Below are 21,747 nucleotides of genomic sequence, written 5' to 3'. Positions count from 1 at the left end.
AAATCAAGTTGTGCCCGGAGAAAGAGGTTTCGTGAGTCTGATGGTGTGAGTCTCCTATATACTGAGCAAATAAATTGATTCTCCTGTTTCTCTAATGATGAATGTATTTCTTCTTACTCTGTCATCAACAAACTTTAAAACCCAAAAACTCCTCTTTAAAATATACTGTTTCTACTAATGCTCTTCCCTTACACACTATTCCTGCTGAAGAAAACTTTGAAATGTGACCAGATTGTAAAGCAGAGTCTGTCGATCTTGGACTCTATTACGTTGTGCCAAAGTATCATTCATCCTTGGAGACAGCTGAGCGATTTCTCATGCATTGGGCAGACTGTACGTGGCAAGACTGGCTTCCGACTTTGAGATCTTACCTCTTTGTAATCTAGAAAGCCAAAGAACTATAGCCAGGGTATTACTCATTCTTTTTGTAATGGAGAGTATAGACACTTCAGGCAAGCAACTAAGAAAAGTTATTGTTGAAGCAGATGAGTTGAAAAACAGAGGCATCTCTGAGTTACACAAGTGTCTCCTCTATACATATGTCCACTAACTTTGGTCTCTCTTTTTACAAGTACAATTTTGCAACCAAGGAAGTTATGCAAAGAACCCAAAACATGCAGCAAAGGATGTCAGAGTTGAATGGACTGAGAACTCTGTTGACCTTTCAAAATTTTTAAGTTCATTTTCCTGGATGTGGGCTTCTCCAAATCACTTGCTGTCTCTGGAGGCTGGCAGGGACCTGGCAGGTAGTCTTCAAGTCAAGGTGGGATTTGATACATTGGGGTTTTACTAGCCAGGATCTTGGGGTCCGGGAATGCCTGACACCTTCCTTGCCAGTCTTTCCTCTTCCCTTCACTTCCCTAGAGCGCTATGCACACACACACACACACACACACAAACCCGGCACAAGAATTGAAGTGCAGGGGACCCTCTCATTGGCCAATTTGATAGACAATGTCATCAAAAGAAAGGAATCACAAAAAACTGTATATGGAAACCTACCTTAACCATTTTATTTTCATTGAAATTGCATAAATGTACTTTCAATAAAAATTACTCTTAATTGCATTTTCCAAAATTGTTAATTTTAGTTTCATTTGGAAAAAAATGTTTTTTTAAAAAAATATTTCTTGTGTAAACCAAACCCATAATGTGTTGTGTATGATTTCTAATTCTGGTTCCTTTAAATTGGAACAAGAATTTGAAACCTTCTCTAAGGCAATTTATGGATAGAATCTTTGTAAATTTTTAATGAAAATTTCCCCAATCTTTTTTTTTAAAGATTTATTTTTATTTATTTATGCATATAAGAACTGGGGTATGGGCCAGAGGTGCAAGGGGGGGGTGTGTGAGAGGATTCACCAGGGACAGAGTTGGGATCAGAAAAGGCAGATTTTACTGAAATACACTGCTAACAGGAGAAGACAGAAGTCTGCTGCCCTATATGGGTAGCTCCCTGGCCAGGAAGCGAACTCATGTTGTAGTGGCTGGTGATAGCTTGATAGTGGTGAGACTTAACCCCTTGTGCCACCAGGGAGGCCCCAGAAAATTTCCCCAATCTTTTAAACTTGTTTTATCCATGCCTGATTCTTAGCAGTTTTGGTTAGCAAAATGCCTTCAATCTCTAAAACTCTTTTGACTTTTTATTAAAAAAAAAAAAAACTCACTTTGGTTTAATGTTTATACTTCATTGGTTTTTTAAAAAATTAGTGTTTTAATACTTATAAGAGTACTATTTGGCACTTAGTGTAAATGCCATTTATGTAAGTACTTGAACAAATGGCGTATATAGGTTTGGAAACAAAACTTGCTTTTAACAGCAGTGCTCAAATTTTAATGTACATCAGTCACCCAAAGGGCTTGTTAGAACACATATTCCTGGACCTCACATCCTGAATTTCTAATTCAGTCGGTCTGAGGTGGGGCTCCAGAATTTGCATTACTAAGTTCTCAAGTGATGATTGATGAGGTGGTTCACAGACAACACTTTGAGAACCAATGCTTTAGAAACATATAAATACCGGATGGTCTCACTCATAGCAGGAATCTAGAAAACTTAAATAAGGGACCAGGAAAATGAATATAAGAAAGTGAAAATCAAAATCAACAAAAAACTATGAACCAGAGACACTTTTTGGGGGGCGGGGGGCAGGAGGGGAGGGATTGGGGTCAGAATGGGGCGTTTGCAATTGTATGGGGGAATATAAAAATAAAATTTATTATTTAAAAAAAAAAGAAAGAAACATATAATCTGTCAATGGGAAAAGTACACTGCTGTTCTAGAACTCAGGTGTTCCACCAAGCCTGCTTTATAAACAGACTGCCCAGATGGTATGAGAAAAGCACACAGGTGACCCACAGCACTGGCCCTCTGACAGGCCAAAGTGTTTTCGTGTTCTCCGTATCAGGTCCCATCTTTTCAGAGAGAATGAAAAGCACTGATTGATCAGGAATTAGTTATGTGGAGGTCAATTAAAAGAGCTTCTTCTTCACAACGTTATTAATGTCTGATCCAGTATCAGATATTCTGTTCTACAACATTCTGGAAAAAGGAATTTGGAATATATATATGCCTAAGCAAAGCCTCCAACCTCTCTCTGGCCTCATATGGGGCCAACATACTCAGGGTCTCTCTAAGGGACAGAGATGACTGAGCTTAGCTTTATACCCCATAGAGGGCAAGAGGAAATTCAAGAGAGAAGAAGTCAAATCCGAGTTTCTATATTTTAGGACAGTTACCTGCCTGCTCATCACTGTTATACTCTCAGTGTCCTAGAAATTGAAAGTCAGATTAGCAGGTTCTTTCTTTGGAGGGGATACTAAGAAGTGGGTGACTGGAGACAAGACTGGCTGACAGATGGTCGACAACCATGCAGAGGCTGGAGATTTTCATGATGGCAGCTCAGGTCCAGCATGAAGAGGGTAGAGGTGGGGAGTGCCAAGTGCTTAAGCACAGTGGGTCACGGCATGGCCAACTCCTTGTCACATAGACAGGGGCACAGGCCAGGGCTCGGTATGCTTGATCTCAGTATCCTCTGTGCCCCCAGTTATTTATTTAATGATCTGTTGCTTCTTGAAAGGTAAGCAGTGAACTTCTGAAGGATTTTGTGCCAGTTCAGTATTCATGTTATGACTCAACTGCAGTAACTAGCTAATACCCCACAACATCCACATCCCAGGGCTAAGGAGAGCCCTGTCCTACTTTGACAGTTTGTGCATTAAACCCATAGATATTAGGTGCTATTTAGGAAGCGGTGAAGTTATAAAAATTATAACTCTTTAGGGCGGTGAAGTTATAAAAATTATACCTTACAGAGAAACTTAATGAAGACTGAGAGCAAAGAAATAAGCAAAATGCTGGCAATTACCCTTTAAAAAATCTTTAATTTTTCCCTTTACATCTTTTCATTATTATGTTAACTGTCATTTTCTTCTCCATGCACAGCTTTGCCTTGTTAGAAATTGTCCATATGTGTTAATTTTGCAGATTCTATTTCCTTGGTATGATTTAGTAGTTTTCTATGTTAAAATAACTGAAAACATTGTTCTTTAAAATAAATAAGTATATAACACATATAAATATAAAAAATAACAAATGATTTATAGATCTCTTTCTGTAATCAGAAACGCAAAACAGGAGAGATTTGCTGTGCCCTATGTGGGTTAGCTCCCTGGCCGGGGATTAAACTCAGAACTCAGGCCGTCCTTGTGGGCCATCAGACTTAAACCCTAGTCCACCAGGGAGAACTCAAATAACTCAAAAGGGCCTAATCCCTCTTTTTCTCTTGCTCACCTCTAAATCAACAGGAATCCTATTCGCCCCACCTTCAATATATTCCCGGTGTATTCTCAGGGCTACCATAACACGTGTACCAAACACAAGGTGACTTCAAACAACAGAAATGTATTGCCTCATGGTTCTGGGCACCAGACATGACCCCCTCCCTCTGATGCCTGTGGCGGTTGGTCCTCAGTATTCCTGAGCTGGCTGCTGCCTTACTCTGACCTGTTGCCACATGGTGTTCCCCCTGTGTGTCTGTGTCCTCACACAATGTTTTCCTCCTATTGAAGGACACCAGTCATACTGGACTAAGGCCCAGCCTAATGACCTCAGCTTCACCTGATTACTTCTGCAAAAAGTAAAACAAGGGTGTTGGGAATTGTATGGGGACTATAACCATGATGAAAATGCATACATTGTGCAAAAATGAAAAATGATGTAAAAATATATAAAATAAAAAATATAATAATAATTAAATAAATTTATTTTCTTAAAAAATAACTATTTGAGCTGAGCATTATATATATATATATGTATGTAATTATGTGAGAAAAAAACAAACATTTACTTTTATAAGTTAAAAAAAAGGTATTTCTAAACAAGGTCACATTCTCAGGTACCTGGATTGACTTCAGCCTATCTTTTGAGAGGACAAAATTCAATCCAGAACAGCACTCTCCCCATACTCCCATTCTGGTTTAAGCCTCTATGGTTCCTTTTTAGGATTATTGTCGTACCCTCCTAGGTGGCTAGCCACTACCACATTTACCCTCTATGGTCTATTCTTACCTCCTCTGTTCAGAACCCTCCAGTGACTCCCAGGATACTCATACTAAGAGCCAAAGTCCTTGCCATGGTCAGAGCCCCTGTTTGTCTGCACCCTTCTCATCTCGCATCACCCTCTCTCTGCTCTGGTCACCCCCATGTCTCTGCTGACACAGAGCACACAAGGCCCATTAAAGCCTCCTGGTCTTGTACTTGCTCTTCCTTTTTCTAGGGATGCTCCATCCCAGATAACCTCATGGACTTTCCACAAATTTCTGTTTCATCGCACCACCCTATCCACAGCCTCACAGTCTGTGTTCCTTGTTGCCATTTTATTTCTCTGCAGAACATGCTCTACCTTCTAAGAGACTATATACTTACTTGTCTTATTTTCTTGCCCATCACCATCCAAATGTAAGTTCCTCGAGGGTTGGAATTTTTGTCTGTTTTGTTGTTTGTTCTGTTCTTAGTGCCTAAATCAGGGCCTGACCCAGAGTAGATGCTCAGTAAATATCTGTGGAATATTTCCCATAAATTTACTAAGCCATTTATCCTTATAAAATATTCATCTTATTTTCCTGAATATTTTTGTCACCTAAGTAAAATCACTGTGCATGTAGTTAATTTTCCCTTTCTTCCCCATTTATTTCTTTGGGTCACATTTCCAGGGTGAGAATTGTCAAATTTCTTTCCAAAAGGATTTTATCAATTTATAATACCACCCACCATTAATGACTCTCTTTGCATGATGCCTTACACCAGTGGGTTTTATCTTAGCTTTATTTTTGTAGCTTATTAGGTGTTCTTTGTGATGGCTTTGATTTGTATTTCTTTAACTTTTAAATATAATTGTTCATATGTTCTGTAATTTAACTTCTGAAATAAATAAATCTGGATTACTGGCTGGCTGGTTTCCTTCCTCTCTCTTGCCTTCCTTCCTTCCTTCCTTCCTTCCTCCCTTTCGCCCTTCCTCTTTCCTTCTTTTCTTCCTTCCTTTTGTGGAAAATAGGCCTTGGATTCATGTTTATTTATCCATACTCCTTTGGGGGCAACAATATTAATGCATATTTATATTTGTTATAAATATGTTTCCATTTCACCTGTGTTTGCAGTTCTACTTAAATTCTGTGTTTTTTTCTCTACAGCTGTGGACTACTGTGCCTTAGAAAACCATGGATGCGAGCATGAATGTGTAAATGCTGACAACTCCTACTTTTGCCAGTGCCCTAACGGATTTGCTCTTAATGCAGATAAAAAGACATGCACAAGTAAGTTATGTACAAAATAAAAACAAAAGCAAACATCTGATGCTATTGCTATGAGTAGTGTGGCCAGGGGAATTTTCCAACATAGATTAGTATATGATTATGTGTAGGGATCTAGTACTTTCTGTCCCTATTCCTCCTTTGTCAGACCTTCCTTAACCAGCCCTAATTCTATGGCCCACTCTACCTCAACATCAGCCTCGAGGCAGTTCACGAAGGTGTCTTTGATCAGCAACATCCATGGGTGTGTTCTTCCTACATCTGCCACACGTACTGATGATCTGACCATTTCCCTTCGTGCTGACTCAGCCTCTGTGACCATCAGTATTAACAGGGCTTAGGAAGGAAATATTTTCATTGAGGCTTTGTGGCTTGTAGGTTTCAGCTAGATTCCACGCAAGTACAGGAAAACTGCTGAGCCAAAAGGAGTTAAATGTGTTTGCTCCCGGGTAGGAAGGGTGAGAGGAGGGAGGATGGTTTGCAGATTGCTGCTCATATTTTGTTTGAGCTACTCCATTTTATTTGATTTGAATTGTATACAATACAAGTCAGAAACTATTTGATCTCCCCAAATCAGACCATACAAATCTACAAAGTAAAAGTGATCATTAGTTTTATAAACAGATTCCAAATGCATTCCTTTAAATGTAAAGGAATGTCAGAACATACAAGGAGTAATGTATAGATCGATAACTTCCCATAGAGCGGTTCCCTGGGCAGAAATTTGTTTTTAAAGTATTAGCATTTTTTTTAAAAGATTTATTTATTCATGCATACAAGAGCTGGGGCACAGGCCAGCGCTGCAGGGGATGAGAGGATTCACCAGAGACAGAGTGGGGAACAGAGCAGGCAGACTGACTGAAATACACTATTAAAAGGAGCAGTGGGCGAGACAGGAGAGTTCTGCTTTGCCATGTGGGTTGCTCCCTGACCGGCTGGGGATCGAACCCATGTTGCAGAGGCTGCGGACAGCTTCATAGTGCGGTGCTCAACCCCTTGCACCACCAGGGAGTGCCGGTATTAGCATTTTTAAAAGTAGGGTTTGATGGCAATAAATAAAACCTCTACACATGAATCAATCAGGTAATATGATTTCAATTCATAAAAACTTCATGCACCCATAACCTTTAAAAATATATTTATGCATAGCTAGATACACCTACACAATTTTGTAAAAAGCATCCCCAAACCTCCTGAAATGTAAAATTTTTCTTCAATCCCTAAATATGAAAAACTTACAAACATCAGAGCTGGAGTCAGGGGTGGAGTATGGAATGGTAAGTGGCACATTAATTCAAAAACACATCTGGAGCCCTAACCATGTGCCAGTGGAAATGAATAGGGCTAGGTCCTTCTTGGAAGAGGAGATATCTTGGCTGACTGTTGAAGGCACGGCTATCATTCTCCAGGCAAAGAAGGGTGAGGTGGGAGTGCTGAGATGAAAGATTTGCAAAGATACCAGACAGGCTCATAACCTCACCTGGCACATTACTGGCAGGCAGTTGTTTATTGAGAAAATGAATGAATGAATGGATGGATGGTTTGTTCCTCGTCTCCTTTCCTGTCTGTCTGAACCATAAACCAGCAATGTGGTAATGCTGGGGAGTTGTGGTTGCTTGACTGTTGAGTCAGTTCTCTCCATTAAAGAGGAAACCATGTGCTGCCAAGAGGCAGCCTTGGCCTTAGTTCAAATCTCAGCAACTCTGCTTTTTTGCTGGGTGATCTTGGGCAAGTTATTATGCCTCAGTTTCCTCACCTGTAATAGTGATGATAATACTACCTACTTCACAGCATTTTCTTAAAGGCCGAATGATATAATCCATATATTCCACTTAGAAATTGCCTGATGCAAGTAACTTAGTATAAGGGAGGATACTGGCTTCAAAGACTTTAAATGGGTGTTTATTGAGCATTTTCCACATGTTCGAACTAAGCTTTTGAGTGCATAAACAATTCCAGACTTGGCCACAGCTTCCACTGGAGGCTGCTGGGGGACACAAGCCACACAGAACAGCTCAGTCACCATGCAAGGGACATATGACTACAATGGCCACAGTGAGATGTAGACAAGACCCACAGCAGGAGTTAGGAAAGGAGAAGACCACTTATACTAGAACAGGTGGGGATGGCATTGCCTCCCAGGTTGAGTCCTGGAGGAAAACACTTGACCTGTCCAGTCTTCTTCCTGCCTCTATGGAGCTCCCTTCCTGGCTGGAGTCACCTGTTCCAGTGCCAGCTCCAGTTTCCAGAGCCTCACTATTGCCCCCATAGTATGGTTTAGCATGTCTCCTATCCCAGAATCTCTTGGGACATGGAAAGTTACAAACCCCAGTGCAGTGCAGCAAGAAGACCAAGGAAGAAGATACTGCCATGTAGGGAGACTGGGAGAGGAGGTCTGGCTGGGAGTCAGGGGAGGTACTGATCCAGCAGTGAGTTATTCCCAACAGTTCAGGTGTCTCTGGGCCTTGTCTGAGTCAAGACCTGTGTCTGGGTCAAGAACCAGAGGTGGGCTTATCGAACATGTGGGCAAGGAGTGGTGGGCAACCACAGGGGACTGGGCCAACAGCATCAGGGAGATAGGTTCCCCAGAGGAAGGGCTCCTTCCCACCATGCATAGAGGCAGGGCAAAGAGCCAGACCTGGGTGGGGACTGCCAGAGAAAGGAGACTCCTCCAGTGCTTGGAAAGCTATGAGTAGGAAATGAGGCAAAAGCTGGATTGTAAGAACTGGGTCACTTGGGAGTGCGCCACATGTGTGACAGCGACAAGAGCAAGAATTGGAAGCTAGAGAGCTGTTACAATGATAGAAACACAGGATGGAGGTGGAAGCTCAAAATCCAGTAATTAAGGAGGCATCACATCAGTTTCCAGCCAAGTCAGCTTGGTTGCTGCTGCTTGTTAAGACATTTTTTTTTTAATTGTTGCAAAAGACTCTATCATTAAAACAAAAGACATCCTACTGAGTGGGAGAAAATATTTGCACATCACACTAACATCCCAGATTTATAAAGAACTCATAAAACTCAACAACAAGAAAACAACCCAATCAAAAAAAAATGGGAATAAAATCTGGATAGACTCTTCGCCAAAGAAGATACACAGGTGGTCAACAGATACATGAGAAAATACTCATGTAACACTCACTTATTATCAGAAAGATGCAAATTAAAACCACAGTGAGATATCACCTCACACTTGCGAGAATGGTCCACATCAAAAAGACCAGCAGTGCCTCCCCAGTGGCGCAGTGGTTGAACGCTGGGTTGCGAAGCTGCCCGCAGCCTCTGCAGCGCTGGTTCGATCCCCGGCTGCTCCCCGGCCACCGGAGGAGGGTCCCACATGGCGCTCAGACCTCTCCAGCCGCCCGCTGCTCCCCTCAGCAGTGTACTTCGGTCCTTCTGCCTGCTCTGCTCTCCGCTCTGGCTCTGGTGAATTCTCTCACCCTCCCATGCTTCTGACTGTACCCAGTGCTTGTATAAATGAATAAAAAATAAATAAATCTTTAAAAAAAAAAAAAAAAGACCAGCAACAACAAATGTTGGCAAGGATGTAAAATAAGAGGAACCTTCTTACACTGTTAGTGGGACTGATCCAGCCCTTATGGAAAACAAGTGGAGGTTCTCAACACATTAAGAAGGTATCCACCATATGATCTAGTAATTTCTTCTAGGTTATCTATCCAGATAATATAAAAATACTAATTCAAAAAGATATATGAAGGTGAGAGAGCACACAAGGAACTATGGTGATGGGACTATAGGTGCTATAAAATTATAGTCATCACATCCCATTGCTTCTCGGCCTTTTGGCTAAGATCAAGTGTATAGTGATCACACTTGTGGGGAGAAATCGTATGTTGTCCAAAAATTAAATAAAGATCTATGCACGCCTATGTTTTTCACAGCACTATTTACACTATTTACAAGGAAACAACCTAAGTAGCCTTTACAGATGAGTGAATAAAAATATGGTATATACACATTGGACTACTACTCAGCAATAAAAAATTTCTTTCTTTTTTGGTAGTACTGACCACCACTTATTCACTTAACAAATATTACTATAAGCCAGATGCTATTGTAGACACTGGGCATGCAAATGGAAAATGGATCAAACAAACAAACAAAAAAACCTTTCTGCATTTGTGGAGCTTACATTTTACTGGAGCAGAGTAAGAGAAGAACACAGGTCTCAGAAAGGGACATTTGATCAGAAATTTGAAGGAAGTAAGTGGGAGGAGACCTCAGAGGCAGAGGAAGCATAACATTAGTTCAAAGTCCCTGAGGCAGGAAACATGAGGCCTGGCAGTGTTGAGGGACAGCAAGGAAATCCATGTGACTACAACAGAGTGAGAGAAGTGGATGTGGGCATTATGGCCCAAAAAGCATATTACCCATCCCTGTCAGTCATACATTTGCTCCACATCTCCCCAAATTCCAGCAATACCAATGAGCTCATATTGATTTCTTCATAATGAGATCCCAAACTGATTTTGTTCTGTTGCTCAATTTTGTGCTTTGGATATAGGCCTCTGAAGCTATACATATTGTTACCAGAAATGTTCCTTGATGATTTTCTTCTCCAAGTTACGAGGGACTGCCCACACTGTCCTTTTCTCTATAGTTCTGCTGTTTTCCATGGCAACTAGTTTCACAATTATAAATGTGCATACTTTTTTTTAATACTTTTTCTAATGACAAAGCTCCATATTCTTGTTGAAAAAAAAGCTGCATCATATAGAAATGAAATTGTGAAAGATGAAATGGTCTATAACTTTACCTTTAGAGATAACTTTTGTTATACCAATTTGCTCTATTTTTCTCATTTAAAAAAATGCAGTTATTTATTAGAGTTGAGCTCATATACCATAACATTAAATCATGACCATTTTCACATGTCAAAAACATTTTTTTATAATCAAAAACATTTTAATATCTGCATAATAGTCTATCATATATAGAATCACAGTTTGTTCAACAGTTTTTTTTGTTGTTCAGATTGTTTTGTGATCAGTATTCTTGCCCATAAATCTGCATTTCTGTTCATTTTCTTAGCAACAAAACCTAAACTTTATTGAGTCAAAGGTTATTAACATTTTAGTTTTGTGACATATATTGCAAAATTATTTTCCAAAAATCTTTCTACTTTGTACTCTACCTCTCAAGTATTTTGAGAAAGCGATATGTTTAAATTTTTGCTAATATGCTAGAAAAAAATTTTTTCCTTATTTCATTTATCATCATATTATATATGATAAAATGAATTTTAAGAAAGGTACAAGGGCAATTCATGGGGGAAAGGAAATTGTCTTCAATAAACGATACTGCAACGTATACCAAAAAAAAAGTCCTTGACCCTTACTTTACACCACATACAGTAATTCACTTAGTTTTAGATTTAAACATAAGAGTGAAACTATAATCATTCAGAAGTAAACATAGGAAAAGTACTTAGTGATCATTGGTTTGAACAAGGTGTCTTAAATGAGACACAAAAAGCACAAACTACAAAATGATAAAAAAATTTGAACTGCATAAAAATTAAAACTTTTGTTCTTTAAAAGGCATTATTACTGGGCCTCCCCGGTGGCGCAGCGGTTGAGCACTGGGCTGCGAAGCTGCCCTCAGCCTCTGTAGCGCCGGTTCAATCCCCGGCCACCGGTGAGGGTCCCACATGGCACGCAGACCTTTCCTGCTGCGCCCGCTGCTCACCAGCAGTGTATTTCACCAGTCTGCCTGTTCTGTTCCCCACTCTGGCTCTGGTGAATTCTCTCACCTTCCCGTGCTTCTGACTGTACCCAGTGCTTGTATGAGTAAATAAATCTTTAAAAAAAAAAAAAAGACACTATTACTAAAATGAATAGGCAAGAAATAGACTGGAAAAAACATTTTCGGAATATATATCCCAACAAAAGATTTGTGTTTAGAACATATATAAAACTCTAGTTATAAGGAGACAATGAGCCCAGTGAAAATGGGCAAGAAATTTGAACAGACACTTCACCAAAGACGATACAGAGATGACAAATAGTATGTGAAAATATATTCAACAGCATTAGTCATTAGGGAAATGCAAAATAAAACCACAAGATAGCCAGAATGGTTAAAACTACCATGCTGGTAAAGAGGTAGAGCAACTAGAACTCTCATAAATTGCTTGTGGGCATGTTGAAGAAGTTAAGCATACACCTACCCATGTGACCAAATGTCTACTCCTAGACATTTACTCAAGAAAAATGAAAGCATATGTTTACACACAGACTCATATGTGACTCTTCATAACTCCTTTATTTTTGATGACCTAAAACTAGAAACAACTCAGATCCCACCAGAAGGCCAGCAACTAAACATATTGTGCTATATCCATACAATAAAATACTCTTCTGCAGTAAAAAATAAAATATGAACATGTGTGACATGGATGAATCTGAAAATAATTATGATGATAAATAAAAGAAGCCAGATCAAAAGAAGACATGTCTAATGATTAGTATGATTAGAATGATTAGTATGATTAGAATGATTAGTATGATTAGAATCATACTAATGATTCTATGTATATAAAATTCTAGAATGTAAACTAAAAGATAAAAAACAAAAAATACAAGCTAACTTATTTTGACAGATGGAAAATTAATGGTTATTTGGGGTCAGAGGGAGTGGGAAGGAATGAATTGGAAAAGGGCATGAGGTAATAGTAATGCGTATATTATAAAATATATTATGGGGATGGCTTTATGGGACAGACGTATGTGAAAACTGATCAAATTGTTTATCTTAAATATATGCATTTTTCTTTTTGTCAATTATACCTCAATAAAAATAAAATCAAATTGGGAGACTATTTTATTTAAAAATGGTAATGTCGGGCCTCTCTGGTAGCACAAGCAGTTTAGACACAATCTATGAAGCTATTGGCAGCGACTGCAGCACGAGCTGGATCCCCAGCCAGGGAGCTACACACATGGTGCAGCAGATCTCTCCTGACTTACCCACTGCTCTCCTCAGCAGTATATTTCAGTCAATCTGCCTGTTCTGTTCCCCACTCTGTTGCTGGTGAATCCTCTCATCCCCTACACCTCTGCCCTGTACCCCAGTTCTTGTATGCATAAATATATAAATCTTTTAAAAAATGGTAATGTCATAAAATACAAAGAGTCTATGGAAATGTTGCAGACTATTGCTATCCAATAGGACACTCTGTGATGTTGATTAGCAACACCAAAGCCCATGTCAAAAGACCAGCAACAGCAAATGTTTAAGTGGTTTGGAGTTTGACTTTGGAAAGATTTCATTGTTTTAACTGAACAAATTCAATGAAATATTCAGCTTAGCTCTCTTTTTTCCAGCCTGTGATATGGCAAACACCCATCATGTGCTTTCATTTTAGTGACTTTTACAATATCCAAGACAAGGAAAGCATCTTCCCAAATTCATTTGGTGCATATACATTTTGTTACATGGCAAGAAAGTTCTCTTGCATATCCCTAAATATGGAAATAGCTTCACCTTGATAGCATGAATAAGAAATCATGGGAATGTATCTGTTTAGGAAAAATTAAGACTGGAAATCCCTTGGTTTTTCTGTCCTAGACTTACTGTTCCATTCTTCATTATTCTCATTTTTCTTTCTCTCCAGAGATAGACTTCTGTGCCTCACCAAATCATGGATGTCAACATGAGTGTGTTAATACAGGCGATTCCTATTCCTGTCGCTGTTTGAAAGGCTTTACTCTGAATCCTGATAAGAAAACCTGCAAAAGTAAGTTGCAGTGGGTATAGGAGAAGGGTTTGTTCTGCTTAATGTCCTGCTAGTTTTCCTTTTATTTGCAACTTCTCAGCAAGGCATATTGGATACTCAACATTTGTGGTTATTAACATCATTCTGCCCTTTATTTTACCTTTTGGTTCACCTAATCCTGTGGTGGGGATAATTTAGAGTGAATGAATACAATGGTTTACTCACTGGATTCATGAAGCAAACTTGAAACTCAAGCTGAGGCTCTAGCTGTCTGAAATGAGGTGTGGGGCGGGGGAAGTTGTGCTTTCCTTCCTCTTTACCTGCCACGACATGAATTTTGGGATTTCTAGGAAGGAAAGACTGATCCTGGAGATGGGAAGACATAGAAGTGGATTTCTTCCAGTATTACAAGATATTTGATGGCTAGTAAGGGGGAGGGGGGGAAGTGCAGCTCTGTCCTCTTTGATGTGAAGATGGCAAATAGGACTTGGGGGCATCCCTGAAGCATAGATGTTGTCAGCTAGGTGATAGCAAGGATGTAGTAATTGACTCAAATGCTGGTCATTGGGTATATCAAAGGACTTGACCAGGATCTCTTTACCAGACTACCTCTGAGAGACCACAGGATGGAGGGTCCACAAGGACAGTGGTTTGTTATCTTTGTCAGTCTTGAATCCCCAATATGTCTAAGAGTATTTGGCATATGTAGGCACAACCCAATATTTACTGAATGAATGAATGAACAGATGAATTGCCCTAAGATTTATCATCCTGGAGAAATTGCAACTATTATTTGAATTACTCAAACATGTTAGAAAAGATGGTCCTTTTAAGGCAATCAAGTGAAGTTTTTCAAAAATGTATTCCCATAGTACATACTGTGTATACTGAATTGTATTCTCCCGACAGTGTTGTTCAAAGAACTCTCTAGAGAGCCCATTTAAGGATGCATTTTCCTATCTGCTTCTCCACCCGCTCCTTCCTGATATTATACACAGCTATGTTCTGCATCATTACAGTGAATTTTCAAAGGTTTGACCATCTATCTCTTTTGAAAAGCACTGCTGGCTGTATAACTGAATCCAGACAGGTCACGTTCTACTAATAGCACATACTTATATACTTATTTTAGTATGTTAGTCCTTGTATGTTGGCAGGTGGTTGCACAGCAGGTATTTTGAAACTGAGCCTCTCTTATAAGAGATAATTCCCACTCCTTCCCTGCATGTAAATCTGGAGACAGTAACTGAAGATTTTATTTGGGAGCTTTCCAAATATGAAAACAATTAGATGGAGTGCTTTCCATTAGACCACACATGCATCCAATATGTTGGAGAGTCAATTTTTCTGGCCTGGTTGCCTCCCTTTTGTGCTATTTACACCTTTTTCTAGGGATGAGTGTCGGTGACTGACTACACCCAGGGAAAACCACTTACAGGTGGACTTATGTTTATAAACCAAAAGCTCTTATATGGGGTCAAATTGAATCTAGTTCAACCCAGACACTCATGATGGTTGCAAGCTTCATTGTGTGTTCCTAAGGGAGGGAAAAGGAAACAAGTTAGTCCTGTGGCCACCTGTGAAGGGGAATTTGCTTGAAGTTCTGAATCTCTTATCCATCATCTGTGATTCCCTCCACATCCTGCCTGGAGAGGCACTGGAATCAGGAAGGTCCAAGGCAGTAGTTTGACAAATCAACCTACAGATGGGTCTGTTGCAGGCTGTGGTCCAGTCCAGTATCTGTACCACTTAGTCATATATATATTCAATGATTATAGCCCTATTCCCTCTTTAGCTAGGTGCCCTACTTTTTCATCCCCCCAAAATGCAATTTTTTCCTAAAATCCATTGTCCTCATCAGCCCTTCTCCCAACACCCTGCCTCATCATTACATTTTCCATTGTGTTCACTTGCAAGCCCAGCCCTGGGTTCCTGAGGTCAGCCTCTAAGAGCTGCCCCTGACTTAATGTTTGCACTCAGTCCATTATGGCAGACAGCTGTTCATGGAAGTAAGCACTCATTGTCTCTCTGGAGCATTACGTGGAAGAGAGAAACAAAGAAATTGGGTTTAAAATCTGGTGTTTGTTACTAGGAGTCTGAGGATCTTGAATGATCTCGAGAGCATTACAAATCCTCAACTCAGGGTACAGTCATTTACATTTAATAGCCAGTTGATGGATGTGGACTATTTTCAAATCTAATAAGTAGTCTTTTTAAAAAGAAATTTGATGTCATCCACTTAAAGTGGGAATAAAAAATGCAAGGCAGAATCCTACTGAAGAAAAGACTCTTGGCCAGGATTTGTTCTTCCTCCTAATCCAGGCACAGTTTTTCCTTCTGGAAAGTGCTGTCATCGATGTAAAGCATAAATTATTAAGGCGCCGGTGCAAGCACAGAAACTGGGATGGGCCTGGCTGCCTAGGTGGGGCCCCAGGGTAGAATCAGATGTGAGCGTGACCCTGTGGGCGTGACCCTGTGTTTGCTCCAGGATTGCTCATGCTGGCACCAGGTCTGGTGCTCCCTGTAGCAGGAGACAAGTCACTCTGCAGAGCCGGGGTGGGGCTGAGCCAGGAGACGTGAGGTCCAGTCTTGGCAGTGTCTCTCAAATGGACTGTGTGACCTTGGATGGACTGCTTTACTTCTCTGGGTCAGGATTTCCTGGACGATCCCTGGACGATCTCTTCCTGCTTCAACATTTTGTAGCCTATCCAGTTTTTGTGAAACTTACAATCTGTGCCACTCAATTGGCATAGTAATTTACTGTCTGGAGTTCACTTATCTTTCCCATTTTTTTAATCTTACCTTCTCTGTGAGGTCTCCACTCTTTTGTAAGTTGATACACAGAGGTGCTGTTTCATTTGTTATCTGACAGTTCTGCCTTCTGACCTCAAAAGGGGTTGCTGGATACTCTGGGCCTTATCATATGAAGTTACATCCAAATTTTAGAGTTTGTAAGGAGATTGAACCAGATATGGGGTGCATAGTAGATACTCAATAAACACTGGTTAAATGAATAATATGAGTAAATGAATATCTAATTAATATATACACAAAGAAATGTGACTCAAATGTGTAAATAAGATCTACAGTTAACCTCTGCTCTAAGGAACTATTTGGAAGAATCATTTGTTGCTTGCACTTTGCAAGCAAGTGATAACCTCTTTAAGAATCATGATGTGGGGCCTCCCCGGTGGCGCAGCGGTTGAGCGCTGGGTTGCAGCCTCTGCAGTGCCGGTTTGATCCCCGGCTGCTTCCCGGCCACCGGAGGAGGGTCCCATATGGTGCGCAGACCTCTCCTGCCGCCCGCTGCTCCCCTCAACAGTGTACTTCGGTCCTTCTGCCTGCTCTGCTCCCAGCTCTGGCTCTGGTGAATTCTCTCACCCTCCCGCGCTTCTGACTGTACCCAGTGCTTGTATAAATAAATAAATTAAATAAATAACTAAATAAATAAATAAATCTTTAAAAAAAAGAATCATGATGTATAAACAATGATAGCTTTAAAAAAATGTGGGAATTATATATAACATAAAATTTACCATTTTAACCATTTCAGGTCATTTCTCTATCAGTAGGGTGCTTTTTAGTCACACAAAACAGGAAATCTAATTAATGGTGTCCTAAGTCACTTAAGGACATTTACATCTGTCAGAGGTGGTTTATCCCATGTTGGCTCAGTGATTTTGTAATGTTGTTAAGAACCCAGATGCTTTCTATCCTACTTTACCAAAGTATGTTGGCTTTTCATCCTCATGGCTACAAGAGCTCCCAGCATCTTATCTTGTCATTGCTAGATCCAAAAGGAAAGGAAAGGGTAGAGAATGGCATTTCTCTTCACACATATTTGTCTTTTCCTTGGGTTTCCAACAAGCTTCTGTTTGTTTCTCTTTGGCCAATACTCGGGCACATTCCCATTCCTAAACCAGACACTGACAAAGGGACACCTGGTTGCCAGCCTATTTTAGGCTGGCCATAGATTCATGCTTTGAGGGTCAGGGTCCTAATACCAAAAAGACAGGGTAATAATTGTTGGTAAAGCAATGAACAGTGTTTCCACACCCCAGAATAAAGAAAATGTAGCTAAACTGATCCATCTCAGCCCCTGAGGTTGTCAGTGACCTTTTCTCCCAACACCAGTCTCTAAACGCTTTCCACATGCAGATTTGTTTCTTTATACAGTTCTCCATCTGCCCTGTAATCTGCTCTGTCGGGGGTCATTTGCTTGTAGCATTTTCTACTGAGAAATGAAACGGCTAATTTGCTGCTGGTTACTATTCCATCTGCTGCAGCAGCATAGCTTGGATGGGGTGAATGTTACCATAGGACAGAACTGTAACAACCTGGGGCAGCATCAAAGGTGCATTTTCTCTCTACTTAATGTGGATGCATCATGATCTTACCCAGAACACTGTTCAGCCTCTGGACACTTCTTACTGTAACTGCCATTTCCTGCCTCTCCCTAGTAATTGGATAACTTGCAAGGTTAGCTTTTGTTTATTCTGGCTTGTGTTGCTGGTGTCACTGTCAGATATCACTACAAACAGCGGCCCCCTGCTTACTATGAGCCCTAGTAATCAGGTTAACTCAAATAAGGGGCTGATCAGATATGCTCAATGTTTCCATCTTTCTTGGAAAAGGATGATTGGAACTGTGACCTCAACCCAAAGGGGAGAAAGACCGATGCTGGAGAATCTGGAGGTTCATGCCAAAATACCGGGTTGTCTTCCAAACAGGCTCCCAGACAGCAGAAGCTATTATTTCTGTGTCCTTAGAGCACCTTATTAACTGAATATTACAGTGAGGGGCTGAACTCATAGCCCTGGGAGAAGTTCAGAGCCTCAAGGAGGGTGTGCCCTTTCTCCCCTCAGGGATCAACTACTGTGCACTGAACAAGCCAGGCTGTGAGCATGAGTGTGTCAACACCGAGGAGGGTTATTACTGCCGCTGTCGCCGGGGATACACCCTGGATCCTGATGGCAAGACCTGTAGCCGTGAGTATGAAGGGGCAGGGGCACTGAAGGGAGGGCAGGGGGCATATGCAGGCCCCCAGGCTCACTGGCCGTCAGTCACTTCTGAGGTTCCTGGGTTTCCTATGGTCTGGCTGTTCCATCTGCTTTGCCTTCCTTGCCAGTGTCCTCATCCATAAAATGGGACTATTAATACTACCTTGTTCATTACCTATAAAGCTCTTGGAAAAGTACTGCTAGGCATGTAATAAGCACTCACTATACAGAAACCGGTATTATTTGCTGTTGAGAACATTGACGAAGTCAGACCAGCCTGAATCCAAGTCCAAACTCTACCTCTCACTAGATGTGTTACCTTGGGCAACTTGTGTGACTTCTCCAGGCTATCATTTCCCACATCTGTTTAAAAATAGTTTTGATTGTTAGGGCTGTTGAGGGGGATAATCAGGACCATCTTAATCTCTTAGGGCTTGGCTGGCACCACGAAAGCATACAATTAAGGATAATAGTTCATTCATTACCTGTCCTTGTGCCTGGGAAAAATGACCAGGCCTACCCCTGGTTGAGACAAGAAGTGAAAAGGGACAGAACTCAGAAAGCCCTTGGCTGATTTGAGGGCACAGCTGAGAAACATGGTGCTTTTTGTGAAGCCTTTTCTTAATTTTCTCATGTAAGATTCACAACAAGGCTGCATTTGGTGATGTAAACGCATGGAAACTTGTAGGCTTTGCCAGCTGGACGGTTCTATCAATTTTTATGAGGCACAGTCTCCACTGGTCCAGGCCAACAGGGGTGGGGGTGGGTGCATGAGTGCTGAGGGGGGGGTGCCTGTGACCCTGATGTGCTGGGAGAGGGACTTGGTGACATGACTGGTGTAGAAGGGGCCCTTTGTGTGGCTTTCCACCCAGCAAGGCACACATCTGTTCCAGCTTTGGGGACAGAGATAGATTGTGAGTGAGAACAGTGCAGCTGTTCAGCATATGGACCCTACACTGCCAGGAAAGGAAGTTTCACAGATGAAGTATTAGGTACAGAGCAGTTCTCAGGAAAACCCATGCCCCTTCATTCTTCAGAGAGAACAAAGTACCTCAATTTTGCTTTCCAAGGACTGATTTTGGAGGCTAAAGACCTTTGAACCAAAAGTTGGTGCAAAAGTCAAGGAGTCCTTATGAGAGGCGTGTGTAGCAGGAGGACTTCCATCAATGTGGAGATACCCTGGTTCTGTGTAATTCTAGGAGTGTGGGTGGGTTCTGCCAGCTAATGGTACAGAGCAGATTGGACATGACCTAGCTGAGTCCACCTAGGGCCCTATGGGGTCATGGCCTGCCTTTCCCTCCCAGCATGCCTTAGGGGAACTTCGGAAAGCTTGGAGGAGGAGGTCAAAGGAGATTAGACCATCCCTTCTCTCTAGGATCTAATGAGGAAATCCACCCAATCAGCTTTAAGAAAGTATAAACTAAGCCATTTGTTTCTAAGAATCCCCAGAGAAAGTCATACTCCCCTTAAGGGATCAGGGTACCTCCAGGCCATTTGGCAACCAGCCCTTATAAGTTTCTCGCTCCGTGTGGCACTGCTATGAGCACTGTCCTAGCACTCACTCTATCCTGGTGACAGCCCTGTGAGGCATCTACACTCTCACCCTATATAAAGATGGGGAAACTGGCACAAAAAGATGAAGCAACTTTCTCAGGGTCACATGACTGATGAATGGAGAAACCAGGATGAGAATGCAGACATCTTGGCTCCTAAGATCTTGCAAGTATTTGCAGTAGGCACATCGACCAGTGGAATGTTCTGGAGTCCTAGTGCCAGACACCGTGGGAGTAAAAGAGGCCCACTTGATGGTTCTGCACAAGGCCTCCAGTGTCTCTGCAGCTTGGGGGTGTGGGGGGCGCATTTTCTCCTTCACAGAATCTGGGAGCAGCCTGCAGCACTGTCTGCGGGATTGCACCTCCACAGCTGTGTTCAGGCTCCTTCAGTGCCCATCACCCAGGCGATCAATCAAACATGCAGGCCCAGGTTTTGGTTTGATTCTGAATGTGGAGGTGGTGTTTTCAGATATAGAAGAAATGAAACTACGTGATGAAAATTACTCAGCACTACATAATAAAAATATTAATAATAAGAAGCATCATTAAGTGGTTACTGTATGCCAGCTATTGTTCCTGGCTACTGTTCTGAAGGCTTAACATGTATCAACTCCTCCACTTCTCACCACATTACCCTCAGAAAGCAGACATCTTGTTTTCTCAAGTGCAGAAATGATGACCCAAGAGGGGCTGAGTGACCGCCCAGTATCTCCTGGCTAGGAAGTGGTAGAGGTGGAACCCTCACTTTTAAGCACTGCTCTGCCACCTGTGTGGCTTTGGGCAGGCAACTTGAACCTGAACCCCACTCTCCCCTCAGTGGCAGAGGGATGGCACCTGCTCTCAGGTGGTCCTGAGGATTATAGATGATGTGTGCCAAGGCCCTGGTGCTCAGTACTGCTGACAGGAACTGTAGGTGCTTCCCTCTCCCAACAAGAACATGGCAGAAAAAAAGAACAAGACTGACTTTCCAGAGAGGCCAGTGACACAGGGTAGAATGAAGCCTTCCCTGTGGCCAGTTTGACCAGTGAAGTAAAATGGCCCCTCAGGAACTCTCTCCCCTGAGGGCAGTCTGGATGGCTAGTTCTGTCACTGTGGCCTCGCCCCCTCAGTCACTTTATGTTTCCATGTAACAAACACAGGGGTGGATCACTGTGTGGAGAAGGACCATGGCTGTGAGCAGCTGTGCCTGAACACCGGGGAGTCCTACGTCTGCCAGTGCTCGGAAGGCTTCCTCATCAACGAGGATCTCAAGACCTGCTCAAGTGAGTGCCTTTGCATGCTTCTCTTGGAGGAAAGAGATTTGCGATGGGAGTGAAAAGTGTGATGGTGCAATCCCCTCTTTCCTGTACCCCTTTCTGTACTTCTGGGAGAGGGCAGGAGTCCACTGGGGATTGCATGCCTTCCAGGGGCGGGGCCAGGGGGACAGAGCAAGATGACCGCTTAATTCCCATGCTCAGGAGCAGAGTGTCGCCGAGACCTCACCTGGCTCTTGGGTTTTGCAGGAGTGGACTATTGCTTGCTGAGCGACCATGGTTGCGAATACGCCTGCGTCAATACTGACCGATCCTTCGCCTGTCAGTGTCCCGAGGGACATGTGCTCCGCAGCGATGGGAAGACCTGTGCCAGTGAGTGTTCTGAGGTCTGG

At 41.9% G+C, this 21,747-nt stretch overlaps 1 protein-coding gene across 3 annotated transcripts in view; it reads left to right on the top strand.

The window, feature by feature from the left end:
• Positions 1–21,747, top strand: part of MATN2 (matrilin 2) — a gene marked incomplete at its 3' end in the record, with an annotated part of 114,132 nt that overhangs the window by 65,603 nt on the left and 26,782 nt on the right. For 2 of the 3 annotated variants that reach the window (XM_084230322.1, XM_084230321.1), the window contains exons 5-9: positions 5,692–5,814; positions 13,448–13,570; positions 18,415–18,537; positions 21,242–21,364; positions 21,605–21,727. In XM_084230322.1, the coding sequence (XP_084086448.1) occupies positions 5,692–5,814; positions 13,448–13,570; positions 18,415–18,537; positions 21,242–21,364; positions 21,605–21,727 (615 nt within the window). The remainder of the gene's footprint in view (positions 1–5,691; positions 5,815–13,447; positions 13,571–18,414; positions 18,538–21,241; positions 21,365–21,604; positions 21,728–21,747) is intronic. The other variant, XM_084230323.1, reaches the window with a different exon arrangement.

The sequence above is a fragment of the Talpa europaea genome (assembly GCF_964194135.1).
Source record: "Talpa europaea genome assembly, chromosome: 3".
NCBI classification, from domain to species: domain Eukaryota; kingdom Metazoa; phylum Chordata; class Mammalia; order Eulipotyphla; family Talpidae; genus Talpa; species Talpa europaea.
Note: the sequence above shows the minus strand (reverse complement) of the source record. Positions and strands in the feature narration are given on the sequence as shown.